Consider the following 17,551-nt stretch of genomic DNA (forward strand, 5'->3'; position numbering starts at 1 on the left):
AACGTGATACATTTTTTAAAAATTAATTACTGCTGTTATCAGTACCTTAAGCCAAACTAAAGACTCTGGATGAGTGTAACATATTATGTCTGTAACGTTAAATACATTTAGAAAACGATTTAATTAAAATATATATATATATTAAAAAAAGGCATGGCCGATATTTTTTTGCCGAATCCGATACTTTGAAAATGACGTGATCGATCGGGACATCTCTACCCTGTATATATCTAGTAGGGGTGTAACGATACACACAAGTCACGGTTTGGGACATACCTCGGTACCTGGGTTGTGTTTCTGTAGGGGTTCTGTATAACAGGAAAAACAAAGGCTTTTTTTTTTTTAATCGCAGCATTTGAAAGTTAAAGTTAGTTCTATTGGCTAAAACTAAAAAGCAGCCATTATTAAAGTGAACAAAAGGATAGAAATGTCCAAATTGTGAAGTTTTGTTTTTATTTGGTCATTCCCACCACCATGCTTGACTGTAGGCATGGCACACTTATCTTTGTACTCCTCACCTGGTCGCCGCCAAACATGTTTGAGACCATCGGAACCAAAGAAATTAATATTCGTCTCATCAGACCATAGGACATGGTTCCAGTAATCCATGTGCTTTGTTGACATGTCTTCAGCAAACTGTTTGCGGGCTTTCTTGTGTACCGTCTTCAGAAGAGGCTTCCTCCTGGGCTGACAGCCATGCACACCAATTTGATGTAGAGAACGGCGTATGGTCCGAGCACTAACAGACTAACCCCCTCCCCCCCACACACACACACACCTCTTCAATCTCTGCAGCAATGCGACAGCACTCCTGTAACGAGTCACATGACATTTTGGTGGGAAAATGACAAGCAGTACTCAATTTGGTCATTTAGGGATGTACATAGTAGGGGTGCACGATATCCATTTTTTGAAACTGATACCGATATCGATAACTTCCTGCTCCTCAAGACCGATACAATAACCGATAATACATATATAATTTGTCAATGTATATTCACCTGAGTTTTTGAACACCTGTAGGTCAAAAATACTAGTGGTTGATTCAGCATAGATTTATCTTTGACCGAACCAGAATTTTTATGATAACATGAACATTATTATTATGAACAAAACAAAGACAGGAACAGTCTTGACTTCAAATAAAGTGCCCATATTCATTTTTTCAAATAAATATAATTTGATTCAATCACAGTCAGTCAATGTGATTGACGATGTGTTCCCCTGAACAAAGAGCACTGAGCTAACACAAACATAAACCCAACAGGTATTGTGCTTTGTCAGCAGATAAAACATTTGGTCGAACAGGAGAGGAGACTTGTCGTCTTGATCCATGAAACAACTTTCTTAACCTGGCAATTATACTGTAGAACAGCAAGCCTATCAATAACCAAAAGGCCCCCTCAAGAACTTGTAAACAAAACACTGCAAAATGCAAACATTTGCTAATTGCTATAGTAAGGTACTAAGGTTTATAACTCAGTGTAGGAAAAATACGGCCTCTAGAACAGTAACAAAACTTTGCAAACTGATAAAACAGGAGTGGAAACAAATGCTCACATCCCAATCCAACACCATGCCAAAAATATTATTAATAGGCCCGATAATAATGTAATTGGATTTATTGGGATGACGTCATAATTCCTATTTTTGGACCGATAATTATCATGCACCTCCAGTACGTAGTTCCCATGCGGTGTACTCACTTTTGTTGCCAGGGGTTTAGATATTAATGGCTATATTTTGAGTTATTTTGAGGGGAAAATAAATTAACTCTATTATTATAAGCTGCACACAGGATTCATTATGTCAAAGTTTCATTTTGTCAGTGTTGTCCCATGAAAAGATATACTTAAATACCTGCAGAAATGCGAGTGGTCTACTCACTTTTGTTATACACTGTATATAGGGATGAGAACCTCTGGGTATCTCCCAGTACGATCCTATTTGCAATACCAGCCTCACGATAACGATTATCTCACAATATGGTAATACAACAATTATCGATACATCAGTCAGGAAATCAATCTACAATATTTTAGGAACAACGATGAAAGACAAAAGCAAGCTGTTACTAAATGAAAAAAAATATGCATACAATCTGTCCAAAAATCTGTCTTCTTCAAAGACTATGAAAATATTTCAGTGCAACATTTCTGTAAATAATTACAGCAACACCATATTATTGCAACATTCTTGTAAACAAACGACTGTCTTTCTTAACTCATTGCCTGCCATTGACAACCATGTCCAATTCATTTAAACTGTGAGGACTAGCCATAATGCTCATATTTTACTGCCATTGATGACAATGAATGAGTTAACATAGACACTATTCTAGTGGAAAATTTTGGTCTAGTGGAAACTTTTGGGAGCAACCTGTTGGTTCCTGGATTAAACAGTGACATGTTTTTAAAACGATTCTTGGCGGGAGCAAATCGATAACCTCCCGGGCTACAAAGTAACGTGATAGATCACCTTATTGATATAATGTCACACACACAGCCTAACATTTTTTAACATTTTTCTTTCAGCTACATTGGAAAGGCAGACTCAATCACTATCAGTATATGGAACCACAAGAAGATCCATAAACGGCAGGGGGCAGGCTTCTTGGGGTGCATTAGACTTCTTTCAAATGCCATCAGCAGATTAAAAGACACAGGCTGTAAGCGCTATAGGCTCTTCATGACGCTGTTTGCAATCACACTCACCGCATGAGAAAAAAAATAAGCAAGGTGTCTGTCTCGTCTCCCTCCAGACCAGCGGCTAGATCTTTGTAAACTGAACCCCTCAGACAGTGATGCAGTGCGGGGGCAGATTGTAGGTAAGGCTGCAAACAAACCCATTGTGGCTTGATGTCTGTCCTTATGTGCAGCCACCCCAAAATATTCATGGTCTGACATTTACAATGCATTTTTTCCCCTTTTTTCTCAAGTGAGCCTGCAGACAAGAGACCGCATAGGTAGTGGAGGGCCTGTGGTGGACTGTCGAGGTCTCTTGGAAAATGATGGGTGAGTGTGCCACCAAATGCTTATGCTTCCAGTATGAGTCTTACTAGTTTACTAGAATATGTCATTTCTGAAGAAATTTCTGGGGGATGCTTTACTCTCTCTCGTAGTTCATTTCCCATAGATTTGAAGAGGAAATGAGGAAATGGCAGAGCAAAGCATCCCCTCGCAATTTCTCCCAAAATTGCATTTTCTAGTTATATGACTATAATTTTACACATTTACCGTATTTTCTATACTATAAGGCGCATCGGAGTATAAGGCGCACCCTGAATGAATGGCCTATTTTAAAATGTATTTCATATACTGTATACAGTATGGCGCACAGCATTATAAGACGCAGTAGTAGTAGTGGTTGGAGTTGAATTATGGGTCCACTAAATGGAGCTGCCCTAAAGGTAATTTAATGCCATGATTAACCACTATTAATCCATGCTCATCGGATTCTAAGGCGCACTGTCGGATTTTGAGACAATTGAATGCTTTTATGTGCGTTTTATATTGCGGAAAATATGGTACTCGATATCCAAATGTGACGTGTGTATCCAGTTTGGGTATTTTTGGGTTGTGATATTTCATGAACATTTGTGTGTTTGTATGTGTGACTATTTATGCAGGCCTGTGTTAGAAGGATGTTTCAGTGAAGAACCACTGCCTTATTCTGATCCCACTGGTGCTGCGGGTGGTGGGAATTGCCGTCTCGACTCACCTAGTCAAGAAAACCGTCTTCAATCCCAGCGAATCAGAGCACAGGATTCCCGAGGCCATGGTCACACACCTCAGAACAGACCTCATGGGAACCAGCCGCCTGACCTACCTGAAGGATATGGTCAGACACTCCTGGCTGGGCCTCTCCTTCACAGTTAAATGATCTGATCAGTCATGTTCGGTTATTTATTTCTTTTTATACAGAGCAAAGAACAACAGTACAGGGTCAGGTGTATTTCCTTCATACACAGACCGGCGTCAGCACCTGGCATGACCCTCGGATACCAAGGTAAGATTCCCATAAATAGAGGAACCTTGCTCGGCAAATTTTCAGTTTCACGAGCAAGTCCAAACACTTTTTGAAGGTGGTGGATACTGTTTTAGTTCACATGTTGTACTTTACCTGCAGAGTTTGAACATAAATTTTAGGGTATTTACATCCAAATCAGGTGAACGGTGAAGAAGTGTCAACATGCCTAATTGTGCCCTCCACCTTTTGAGGGACCTTCATTGAATAGTCTATTTTAAAACTGTTTTCACATATTGGGCGCGCCGCATTATAAGGCGTAGTAGTGGTGGTTGGGGTTGCGTTACGCATCCACTAGATGGAGCTCTGCTAAAGGGAACGTCATGCAATGATTATCCAATATTTATCTATATACAGTGGCACCTCGACATTTGATCGCTTCGACACATGATCGTTTTGGCAGCCGACGTAAAATTTGACTTGTCATTTGTTTCTACATCTGACGACATGCTCGAAATAAGACTGTTTATGACAGCGCCGCTTTTTCTTTGCTCTGCCGGAAGACCGACGCATGGTTGATTTTCTTGTGAGATAGAACACAGGTCCCAAGGTTAGTGCAGGTGGTGAAAAAGGTGATGCTTACCATTAAAATGAAGATGAAATGATAGAACAATATGAGCGTGGTTTGCGCATCCGTGAACTGGCTCGACAATACGGCCGTTGAATGTCTACGTCTTGACGGTCCTCCTCCTACCTCCATTCCCCATTCTAGATAAGATAAGATAAGATGACAATTATTATTTTGGTAATATCGCCAAAGAAATCGCCGGCTTAGTCAGGTTACTAATCATTTATTCCATCAACTTGTGCAACACAACACGCCTACTGTCCGCCGCAGTTGACGCCAGCAGCAAAACTTTAATAGAGAAAGTAAAATCTCTACCGCTTCTCTCTCACTGGCACGTCAGCTACGCGGTGCGTTCAGGTACAGCACACAAAAACGGCCGCCACATTAGAACCCGATTCGTTACATTATTACAGGAATTATTATGATTATAATGTTATTATTATTATTTTTTTTAAATTATTTATTTATTTATTTATTTATTTATTTATGTTTTAAATTATTTATTTGTTTTGCTATGTATAATTGCCATTTCTAATAGTACCAGCAGTATTTATTAAGGATTTAGTGTGTGTTATCGGGCTGTGGACCGAATTAATGGAATTATAATGTATTCTTATTGGAAAATCCTGCTCGACATACGACCGTTTCGACTTACAAAATAGGTCCTGGAACGAATTAACCTCATATGTAGAGGTATCACTGTCGGCTTTTGAGAAAATTAAAGGCTTTTAGTTACACCTTATAGTGCGTAAAATACGGTAATTGGTAGTGTTGCACCAGTGCCGAGGAAGATTCCGACCTTAGGCTGTGTACCACGTTTTTTAAAAAGAAAAAAATATATATACTAGGGCTGTCAAAATTATCGCGTTAACGGGCGGTAATTAATTTTTTAAATTAATCACGTTAAAATATTTGACGCAATTAACGCACATGTCCCGCTCAGACAGTGTTCTGCCTTTTGGTAAGTTTTACAGCAAGGCTTTTTGTGCTGTCTAACAGCACAAAAAACTGTCTGACACTCTTGTGGTCGCTTTGCGACATGGTTTATTGTTTTCTTGCCAGTTCAATATGGCTGCACGACGTCTCGGGCTGACGCCTACGTTGTAATGTTGTGCTTATATGATCCTTGGACAAGATTTGTCCGTAAGTGTGGTTGTTGTAAAGAATGTACATATTATGTTAGTAAGCGAAATGTTATATTTTTTGTATGAGACGCTTTTTGTTTATGTTTAGTGAACCTGTATAGCGTGCTAAGCTAACATTGTTGCTAATGCAATGCTTGTGTAATTTTTTTTGTAGTTTTACGACGGTCTAAAGAGGACAATGGTTTGAGGCCATTTTATTAATAAATCAGATGAAAAAGGAAGAAGTCTGATTATTAAGGCGTTGTTCACTAGCTGTCTAGCTTTGGAAAAAGTAGACGCTTCGGAGTGAGGACAGCATAGACCATGGGTGTCCAAAGTTTTTGCAAAGGAGGCCAGATTTGGCGTAGTAAAAATGAGGGGGGCCGACCTTGGCTGACGTCCTTAACGTAGAACAATATATTTAAGCAAAATTTAGCAAGCCATTCAGTGTGTCACATTTGCTTTATTATTTTTTTTAAATGAATAATTTTAACAATCTCACAACTAGCCTTTGCGGCGTTCTCTTTCGACTCTCGGGCTTTTGCGAAATACTACTGCTGTGAAATTAAACGAGCTTCAAGTTGCTTCAATTTCTCGCTGCGTATCTTCCCTGTAATCTTGTCGTACATGCCAGCGTGTCTTGTTTGGTAATATCGCATCACATTGAAATCTTTAAAAACAGCGACAGTCTCTTTGCAAATGAGGCAAGACACAGTTGTTGCAGATTTTAGTGAAGAAATAGTCCAATTTCCACCTATCCTTGAAGCGTCGGCCGTCACAGTCAACTTTTTTTGTTGATTGTCGCCATTTTAGAAAATTGGAAGTAGAGGGTCATACGGGGTAATGTTGCTTAGCCCTTAAATACCTGCAACATGAAGCAATTATCAGAGAATCCCAAAATTTGAAAAATAAGGTCCTAATGAAACCTTTTTTTCAAATTTGTGAAAAGAAAAGTCAAAATGAATATGTGTAATAAGCGCTCTAATATCTATAACCCCTGCTAAATTATGTTTTTTTCTCATGGAACCTGCAGATGCATGTGTTGACTTGCATCCATCATTTTTTTCTTCCAAAAACAAATGTCAAAATTCTAAATTAGCCTGAAAATCATGAAACTTTAGGTGTATCAAATGTGATACATTTGGCAATAAAGGGTTAAAGTGCTGCTGCCTTTTAGTGGGTAAATGAGGAGCAGAATTATGTGTGTAAGCTACTTCATATGCTGGCTGCAGTACTGCTGACCAATTTATTAAGTCTGTGTGCGGGCCAGATGTTATTGATTTTATGACAGAGCCCGGGGGCCGGATGAAATTTGACCACGGGCCGCATTTGACCCCCGGGCCGGACTTTGGACATGTCTGGCATAGACAGATTTAAATGACAGTAGAGTGAAATGCCCACTACAGTCCTTATGTACCGTATGTTGAATGTATATTTCCATCTGGTGTCTTATCTTTCCATTCCAACAATTTATTTTACAGAATATATATATAATTTACAGAAAAATATGGCATATTTTATAGATGGTTTGAATTGCGATTAATTACGAGTAATTAATTTTTAAGCTGTAATGAACTCGATTAAAAATTTTAATCGTTTGACAGCCCTAATATACTGGACTGTCTCAGAAAATTAGAATACACAATATTCTAATTTTTTGAGACAGTCCTGTGTATATATACAGGACTGTCTCAGGAAATTAGAATACACAATATTCTAATTTCCTGACTGTCCTGAATATTGTGTATTCTAATTTCCTGAGACAGTCCTGTATATATACACAGGACTGTCTCAAAAAATTAGAATATTGTGTATTCTAATTTTCTGAGACAGTCCAGTATACTGTATGTATATATATATATATACTTTTTTTTTTTTTTTTTAAATACTCAATTGCTGCATACTCCTTTGAATGTAAAGTAATTGCTATCATTCCTTGGTCAGATACTGCTTAACTCGTTTTCTGGAATCGAACACGCGTGACTTCATTCACTGACCGCTCTTCCACTTCAAATAGATTGGACGTCTCATCGTGATAAGCGATTTCAGTTCATGGCAGAAGCATGAAAAGACCTTTCATCGGCCCTACCCATATGGCTGCCCTGAGGCCATTTTGGTAGGGACAATGTTGCTATCAAAGCAGATGCGTTTACATTCAAATTATGTCATAACTATCTTTATTTTTTCACCAATTTTAAAAAGATTATTTTATCAATGTCAAAGCATCTGCTATCTACTCACTGGCTGCCATTGACGGTGCTAGACGTCCAATCCATTTGAAGTGGGAGGGCTGACATAGAATGAACGCTCAATTGGATTGGATGTCTACTAGTGATAAACCATAGACTTCATAATATATTGACGGGACACTGGGCGCAGGGCCAATTAATGGGGGGGCCTGCATTGTTGGCGTGGCCGTCCAAGCTGACCGAGTGGAATCGCAGACAAAGAGCTTTTTTCATTGAAAGTTCTTGTGAATAAATGCTTAAATCCCTGAATTCTTTATAGCCGTGGACGCAAAACAGTCTCGATTCTTGGTTAAAAGCAAAAAAAAAAAAAAGTGCTGTTAGCATTCATTTTACGTAAATATTGTGAGCTATGATGCTAGTCGGTAAGCAAATGTAGCGGCCGTTTTATGTAAACAGAGCTTTTCCGGTGAAAATTGTTGTGAATAAATGCTTAAATCCCTGAATTCTTTATAGATATGGATGTAAAACGGTCTCGATTCTTGGTTAAAGGCAAAAAGAACGTGCAGTTAGCATTTATTTTATGTAAATATTGGGAACTATAATGCTAGTCGGTAAGCAAATATAGCGGCCACCATATGTAAACAGAGCTTTTTCAGTGAAATTTCTTGTGAATAACTGTTTAAATATATGGACGTAAAACAGTCTCGATTCTTTGTTAAAAGCAAAAAAAAAACAAAAAACGTGCAATTAGCATTTATTTTACGTAAATATGTCGAAGTACAATGCTAGTCTGTTAGTCAATGTGGCGGCCGCCTTATGTGAACAGAGGTTTTCCGATGAAAATTCTTGTGAATAAATGCTTAAATCCCTGAATTCTTTATAGATATGGACGTAAAGCAGTTTCGATTCTTTGTTAAAAGAGCAAAAAAACGGGCAGTCAGCATTTATTGTATGTAAATATGTCGAAGAATCATTCTCGTCTGTTAGGCAATGTGGCGGCAGCCTTACAACAAAGAACTTTTTACGTTAAAAATTCTGGTGAAAAAAACGAAAAATAGAACAATTACGTCAAGGCCGTAAAAGTATGATTGGACACCACATGATTGGACATCTATCATCGTTTTGGAAAGGGCTACAAGTGCTTTCTTTTACGGAGGCCATATTGAGTAGGACAACCGGTGGTTGGAAAATAGATCTCGAAAAGTACATATTAAGCAGAATCGACACGTTATTTCTTAGGACTCCCTGATATGGATTACTTCATTTTAGTGTTATACATCGGCATTGGTGCAAAAATTAGTGACAATTTGATTCATGATTATGCAATCTAATACTTCTTTGCAAATTCTTTGTAGTCAGACGAGGTCCTCTTGAAGGCGTATTACATTTTGTTGGAGTTTGTTTTCTATCAGAGTTTGTTTTCTATCAGGATATTTATCTCATTACATGCAGAGACCTGGCGAGTGTAAGCTGTGAGGAGCTTGGTCCATTGCCAGTGGGCTGGGAGGTCCGAAGCACAGTGTCGGGACGCATTTACTTCGTGGACCACAACAACAGAACCACACAGTTCACAGACCCACGTTTACATACAATCATCAGGTACCAGTGTACTCAAAATACTTCCTAAATCCAGGTCAACGGATGTCTGCATTTCATTTTGAGATACCTCCAACACATGGGAGAATGAGTGAACACTAATCTGTTGTTGTTAATCTCAGTGCTGCAATGCAGAACTCACAGTGGATCTGAACATGACCTACTAAATGTGTTTTTTTTATTTTTTATTTATTTTTTATGGAATATTATGGAAATGTGGGCTTATAGGAGATTCGGATGGTGTGTACGTGGGGACGTTTAATCCAGTATATACACCATATGCTACTTTTTAAATAATTTGTTGGGTGTATTGTTCATTTATCAAAAATTTTTACTTATACCTCGACATGTTGTGCCTTCCTACCTGCAGCCAGCAATCTCAAGTGAAAGAATCCTCACAGGTCCCTCAAATGGATGTGGGGGTTGAAGAAGGTGGATTTGGAGGAATAGGCAGTGGTGTCGGGGGAGATGGAGACGTGGCGGCACGCTATGAGAGAGATTTGGTTCACAAATTGAAGCTGCTGCGCCACGAGCTCTCCCTGCAGCAGCCACAAGCTGGTCACTGTCGTATCGAGGTGTCTCGTGAGGAGATTTTTGAGGTGGGCGCCAATGTACTTTATTATTTATTTCAGTACAGGATGACACATGATTGGCATCAGATGTGATACATGCATGTTCTTTATCATCTTTCTTTTTAGAAGAACATTGATGATGAAATGGAGTAGAAAATAGTTACTATTAATTCATTGACTGCCATTGACAACGATTGAAGTCCATTTATTCATTAAAGTTGGAGGACTGGCTGTGAATGTTCAAGTGTCAGTGCCATTGATGTTCATGAATGCTGAATATTAGTCGCCCTTCCTAGTCCAAATGAATTGGATGTCTTGCGCCGTCAGTTGTAGCCAATGCGTTAAATGAATGCCCTATAAAGCAGAGGTGTCCAAACTACTACCTGCGACAGTTTTCTTTTGGCCCGCAGCAAATTATTAAAATATTACTGAATGTGGCCCAGGTAAATTGGATTCTCATCTTCAACACTAGATGGAGCTAGTCACTTAAAGAATGCTTCTCCATTTGCTTGAGGCATCAAAATTGAACATGTTAAAATGTATGTTTCATACAAAGACGGCATGGCTTGATATTTAAGGTGAGCTATCCTAACTTTCTTAATTTTTACTCATTTTTCAAAAAGCTGCAATCATTGTTTAGATTTACAAAATGTGTGGTAAAATTTTACACGCAACCATGCAAAAAAATAAACTACAGTTAAGAACTTAATGATTAAAATACACATAGGATGGAAAAGTATAGTACAATTTAGAGGCATTTTTATTTGAAGAAAGTAAAGAAATTACCCTCGGTGATAGTGACAAAAAGTATGGGCCTTTATGATGGTTCAGAGCAGGGGTCGAGAACCTTTTTTGCTAAGAGAGCCATGAAACCCATATATTTAAACGTAATTCCGTGAGAGCTATACAAAATATTTAAAATTAAAATTACAAGTAATGTGTGTATTTTGTGTTATTTCAACAATTTTAAAGTACAGGAAGTCTCCAAATTAGGCTAAAAATAAATAAATAATAAATTAGTGGCGTGGCTCAGTGGTAGAGTAGTTGTCCCCTAACCCAGAGGTTGTGAGTTCGATTCTTCGCCCTGATGAACTCGTCTAAGTGTCCTTGAGCAAGATACTGAACCCCACGTTGCTCCTGGTGCTGCGTCACCAGTAGGTGGATGGCGAGATAGTGTAAAGCGCTTTGTGCGCCTTGAAAGGTGGAAAAGCGCTATATAAGAATAACACCATTTACCAAATTATTTTTAATGACGTAGTTATGCCGTTGCTAATCAATGATGAGTATTTCTTACCATTAATGCGACTGACTTCTGGAGAGGCATGGTTTTGCTGATGGCTTTGTAGTCTGGTTGATACTTGGCTTCATGCAGGCGTTAAGAAACTTATGCACGGAGCACCATCAGTGCACACTGAAACAAGCTTACCCATATGTAGATTTTTTTGTTTACCGAACTCTGTGAAGGACTTGAATAAATCCTCCCCTCTCGTTGTCCCTTTAGTCAAAACCTTGCAATCACGCTGAACTGTGATAAATAGCTTACGTCTGTTGACTCATCCAAAGCGAGAGAAAAATCGGTGCTGCATTTATGTCCTTATGTCTTGCTGAAAAGTATGATACTCCTAGTATTTTTTTATTCTTTTTGCCATCTTCTCAAAAGGGTTTCTAAAATTAGATGACAACGCGGAAAACGAAACAGAAAATGAGGGAAGTTTACTTCCTGATCTCATGCACACACGCACATCGGCCGCTATTTTCGACAGCAAAATATGGCAACCCCACTTGAACAGTGTCTTTGACTCATCTGTGTTGCCTACGTAATCGATAGGTAAATGGATAGATAGACACAACGACATGTATGTTTGCCACTTCCCCACTAAAATTACTCCAAACCGGCTTTCTAGTCGCCGGTTGTAGTATATGGACTACCTGTCCCATGATCACCCTGGGCATGGGACTTGGGAGGGATCTAACGTAGCACATCTAGGTTGCTATTTGATGATATCTAGTGCAAAGTGCGCGAGTGTTGTCGGAGCATTAAAAAAGTTAACATACTCAGCAAAAGTCACGTCTGCACAACACCAGCGTTTGACCGGTGTTGCCCGTCACCGTTTCGCACAAAGCGCAAAGGAGTATAATGAAACTTTTTTTTTTTTTTTTTAAATAATTAAAGATTTGTCTGCGAGCCAGATGCACCGTCAAAAGAGCCAGATCTGGCTCGTGAGCCACAGGTTCCCGACCCCTGGTTCATAGTAACATCGCAAGATTTGGCTAGCTGTACTGCAGAAAGACACCTACTTAAAACTAGTTAAATCCTTTTGTTTTCAGTGTAAATCTACTAGAAAAAGGTGGAAGTATCTGCCAGTGCTTTAAGTACATTTTTTTACTTATATTTCTTGAAATAAGAAAAATAGCTAGCTGAAAAGAAGCTTAACCGTATTTTAAGCAATGAATTGGTATATTTAATCTTTAAAAAAGCTTTGAAATGTCAAAAATGTTCCTAATTTAAGAATAGATATTGTGTTCAAAACATTATTTGAAAGCAAATTTCTCTTCATTTAGATGAAAAATGACCAGCTTTTAGATGTATGGGCTAAATTAGAAGAATAGTAATATTTCCCTAAACTAAGAAAAAGAAGAATAAAAACAAATTAATCTGTGACCTAGTTTTTAACACTCAAAACAAGATGGAGAAAATGATTTGACTAGATTAATAAAAAAAAAAAATCTTATTAAGACATTATACATTTGCACTGTGTATATATACTGCAAAAACACCCCTCATTAAAACTAGTTAAATTCCCTTGTTTTCAGTGGAAATCTACTAGAAAAAAATTATCTGCTCATGCTTCATGTAATTTTACTCACTTAGATATCTTGAAATAGAAAAAAATAGCTATCTGAAAATAATCTTAAAACTTGTATTAAGCTATAAATTATTGTATTTAATCTTAAAGTTTGTTTGTCAAAAATGTTGTTACCTTAAGAATTTGTATTGTTCAAACATTATGTGAAAGCATTTCTTTCTTGATTTAGGTAAATACAATTACCAACTTTTAGATGTATGGATAATATTTACAAAAGTAAGTGGAATAATATGACACATTAATTTGTTAAATAGTCTTTAACACTCAAGATGAAGAAAATTATTGGACTAGATTTAAGAAAAAATTATTTATAAATTTAGACTCTACACACTGTATACCTACATACATATTAGTGCTGTTATAAGATGATATAGATGGTTGTGTTTATTGAATGAAAGTTGAAGGATATCAAGTTGGCAATTGCCTCCCTGGATTTTTCTGAAAATGGTCATAGGGGGAAAAAAATTTGGACACTCCTACATAAAAGGTTAATGTGATGATGTGAAAAGTGTAAGATTTGTTTGAGAGGCTATAAAGTCAGTGATTATAATTGTGCATGTCTGATGTTTTAGGAGTCATATCGGCAGATTATGAAGATGAGGCCCAAAGATTTGAAGAAGCGTCTCATGGTTAAATTTAGAGGAGAAGAGGGCCTGGATTACGGCGGTGTGGCAAGGTGATTCTTTATTCATCCCAATTTTGTAGGCAAGGTACTCAGAGTTATTGATATTGTTCGTAAAGACAAGTGAGTACCTATAAATACCTGCATGATCAAACTAATGCTGAATAGTGATTTTCTTTCCATTTATTTCTTTGCGTGAATTTGACCTCCATTAACGTTGTTTGTTTGTTTTTCTGCAGAGAATGGCTGTACCTATTGTGTCATGAAATGTTGAACCCTTATTACGGCCTGTTCCAGTACTCCACAGACAATATCTACACGTTACAGATCAACCCAGACTCCTCCATTAACCCTGTAGGTGCTCAATGACACATGCAGGAATGTACAATTGACCTTACAATTGATATATATGATGCCTCTGCACATATTTCAGGACCACCTATCATATTTCCACTTTGTGGGCCGTGTAATGGGGCTGGCAGTTTTTCATGGTCACTACATCAATGGGAGCTTCACACTGCCCTTCTACAAACAGCTGCTAGGAAAACCCATTCAGCTCAATGACCTGGAGACCACCGACCCCGAGTTGCATAAGAGTCTTGTCTGGATATTGTAAGTTAGAGCACCTGCACACAAGTCAACTTGAGAAAACTATTCTGGACTTCATTTTGGTACATTTGTCACACACGGGATATTATCTGCACTTCAAAAACACACCTCCTTAAAACTAGTTAAATTCCCTTGTTTTCAGTGTAAATCTACTACAAATAAGGGTGATTATTAAATTTAGAGATTAAGTAAATTTTACTCAGATTTCTTGAAGTAAGAAAAAGAGCAAGCTGAAAATGAGCTTCACTGACTTATTTTAAGCAACAAATTAGTATATTTAATCTTAAGAAAAGCTTCTTTGCCACAAATGTTCTGAATTCAAGAATTGATATTGTTCAAAACATTATTTGAAAGCAAATTATTCTTGGTATTGGTGAAAATTGACCAACTTGTAGATGTTTGAGTTTAATAAGAAGAAATAGTAATAGTTACTTAAAGTAAGTGGAATAATCTGACGCATTAATCTGTTAACTAGTCTTTAACACTTAAAACAAGATGGAGAAATTATTTGACGAGATTTAAGAACATCATCTGATTTAAATGTTATAAATTTGCAGTGTGCAGGCTAAAACCATAAACCAAATAAGTATAATGGCTCAGTGGAATGTGTTGATGTGATGAATGTGCATGTGAAACAATGCAGCACATAAAAAGAGCCTATCTGCCAATTAATAATTAAAAACGGCTGCATCAACAGTTACCCACGAAAGCAACAAAAGTATTAGTAATGGATGAAGTAACAGAAAAAGAAAAGTAGATGGGTCATCAAGTCAATTCCCCTAAAATGTTGGTTCTTTTGGTAAAGTTAAGGTAAAAACCTTTTTCTTCTGAAGGGTCAAGGTTAAAAAAAAAAAAACTGTCAAAAGGACATATCCCAAATGTCCTATATAGGCGTCTGATGACTTTTATGTAATTTTTTTTGGGGGGAGCAAAACACACCAAGGTCACAAAAATCTAAAAAAAAAAAAAAAAAAAAAAAAAAAACACTTTGAAAACGCCCAAATTAAAATTTCGATATCCTTTGAACCAAATTCCGTTTGAGCTAAAATTTTGCATATTAAAGGGTACCACGGATAGAAAGACATGTAGTTCTTAAAAGATAAATGTTAGTACAAGCTGTAATGATTTGATATTAAAACCGTCTTAATGTTTTCATTTTAATAAAATTTGTAAAAGTTTAAATAAAAAAATTAACTAGTAACTTGCTATTGTTGTTGACGTCGCAGGACGGTGACGTCACATGGCCGTGATGTCACATGGCCACACTGCCGTACTTCACAGTGTCACTCTTTAACTATGTAAGGTAGTGATTTAAATACACCACAAGGTGTCAATGTTTAGCGCGGGTCCATTATGATTTACATTCATTTGAGTGTTGTCTTCAAAACAAGCAGGACTCCAGTGGCCTGTACTACGAAGCTGGTTTTCTGGCTTAGCAGGGTAACTTCGAGAGTAACTCCATCACATGCCGCCTATCTTACCGGCTAACCGGGACTACGAAAGGTGGATATGTTGGAACCGGGGAGTGTTGCCATGGCAACACACAACACACGTCAAAACCGGTCGTCACAGAGTTAGATCTTGCTTAACACCAGGATTCCGATTAACCACGCTCTATTCAAACAGCACTCCTCCGCGAATGTGTCCTCTTGACAATGAAAGCGTACCTGGACGACCCCTACGACATTGGCGAGCCGATTGTGAGGGGCTCGCTTCGGAGGGCACGGGTTTTTAAACTGGATTACTTCTGGGGAGGTTGAACGGCGTTCGTAGTGCAGGCCACAGATAATGGCTCCTAACATCATAGTTTGTTTATTGTTACTAAATATTGGCATCCAGTGTATTTGTTGCTAAACGAGTTGCTAAAATGTTTAAATAGAGTTTGACCAAAGTCGGAGTAAGTTTTATGCATATTTTGCATACCTATTTTGATTGTGAATTTGTGAATGCCAGTTCTCTTTGCATTGATGTTTAACTGTATGAGTATAGGGCCGCATTAATACACATTGAAGCACTTTTCTTTTTGTGAACATTATTTGTTTGAGAGATATGAATATTATTTTTGTTGTATTTTCACTATATGATAGTTATGTTTGTTGTGAAGGAGTTGCCGAAGCTTATGCCAATAAACGGCGCGGTCCGAGCTACGAATCTAAACGACTGGTCCACTCTTCTTTCTCTCTGCCTTACACCCCACTGTGGATTAAAGGAAAACTACCGCGTCAGTCAAGGGACAAAACGCAATCATTGGCTTGATCCCTAATTAATTTAAAACTCGCCATTGACACCTAGTGGCGTATTTAAATCAATACCATACATAATTAAAGAGTGACACCTTTTTTTGTTTTTTGTTTTAAAAGAGTGACACGTGGAATTCCGGCAGCGTGGCCATGTGACGTCCCCGCTCTGAGACGACAACAACAATGGCGAGCTACTAGTTTATTTTGTGATTTAAAATTTTACAAATTTTCTTGAAACGAAAACATGAGGAGAGGTTTTAATATCAAATTGTTATAACTCATACAAAGATTTATCTTTTAAGAACTACATGTCGTTCTATCCTTGGTTCCCTTTAAGTCCTATCGTAACGCCCAACAAACATGCCAAATTTCATAAAAACTGACACGGACTGACCCACGTGCTAATACGTTGTTATGCTAATGATCCTAATTGTCAACATTATCTTGTGTCTGCAGAGAGAACGACATCACTTCTGTCCTCGACCACACATTCTGCGTGGAGCATAATGCCTTTGGGAAGTTCCTCCAACATGAACTCAAACCTAATGGCCGTAACATCCCTGTCACTGAGGAGAACAAGAAGGAATATGTGAGGTAATGATAATATGAAGAAGATATCTTGTACTGATGCATACTTCCTGCTTGAAGTTCAACCAAAAAGCCGATTTTACTACTTCACATTGACGATTTTCATGTAAAACTGGCCCATGGCATTAAAAACTCAACCACAAAGAATAACTAGCCATTCAATCTATTTCCTACTTGCCATTGTCTATGAAAATTGATCCCATTATTAAGAAATGTGTATTAAACATCTTGACTGTTCTCTTTAGGCTTTATGTGAACTGGAGGTTTATGCGAGGAATTGAAGCCCAGTTCTTGGCTCTCCAGAAAGGATTTAGTGAGCTTATCCCCCAACATCTCCTAAAACCTTTTGACCATAAGGAACTTGAGGTACGCTTTTTTTCCCCCCCAAAAGGTACTTTTAAGGAACTGGATACACTGGTTAACACATTGGCTGCCAATGACATATACAGTGGTACCTCGACATACGATCGCTTCGACACACGATCTTTTCGACATCTGACGTAAAATTTGACTCGTCATTTGTCTGACGACATGCTCGAAATATGATGAC

The 17,551-nt window shown here is 37.9% G+C and overlaps 1 protein-coding gene across 2 annotated transcripts in view; it reads left to right on the forward strand.

Moving 5' to 3' along the window:
- The window catches only part of smurf1 (SMAD specific E3 ubiquitin protein ligase 1), a 41,373-nt gene that overhangs the window by 17,146 nt on the left and 6,676 nt on the right, over nucleotides 1-17,551 (forward strand). For both annotated transcript variants that reach the window (XM_057861157.1, XM_057861159.1), the window contains exons 4-15: nucleotides 2,535-2,668; nucleotides 2,762-2,827; nucleotides 2,939-3,014; nucleotides 3,629-3,840; nucleotides 3,924-4,008; nucleotides 9,360-9,506; nucleotides 9,874-10,102; nucleotides 13,515-13,618; nucleotides 13,804-13,918; nucleotides 13,998-14,176; nucleotides 16,870-17,007; nucleotides 17,247-17,367. In XM_057861157.1, coding sequence (XP_057717140.1) covers nucleotides 2,535-2,668; nucleotides 2,762-2,827; nucleotides 2,939-3,014; nucleotides 3,629-3,840; nucleotides 3,924-4,008; nucleotides 9,360-9,506; nucleotides 9,874-10,102; nucleotides 13,515-13,618; nucleotides 13,804-13,918; nucleotides 13,998-14,176; nucleotides 16,870-17,007; nucleotides 17,247-17,367 — 1,606 coding nt within the window. The remainder of the gene's footprint in view (nucleotides 1-2,534; nucleotides 2,669-2,761; nucleotides 2,828-2,938; nucleotides 3,015-3,628; nucleotides 3,841-3,923; nucleotides 4,009-9,359; nucleotides 9,507-9,873; nucleotides 10,103-13,514; nucleotides 13,619-13,803; nucleotides 13,919-13,997; nucleotides 14,177-16,869; nucleotides 17,008-17,246; nucleotides 17,368-17,551) is intronic.

Source organism: Corythoichthys intestinalis, chromosome 16, assembly GCF_030265065.1.
Source record: "Corythoichthys intestinalis isolate RoL2023-P3 chromosome 16, ASM3026506v1, whole genome shotgun sequence".
Classification (NCBI taxonomy): domain Eukaryota; kingdom Metazoa; phylum Chordata; class Actinopteri; order Syngnathiformes; family Syngnathidae; genus Corythoichthys; species Corythoichthys intestinalis.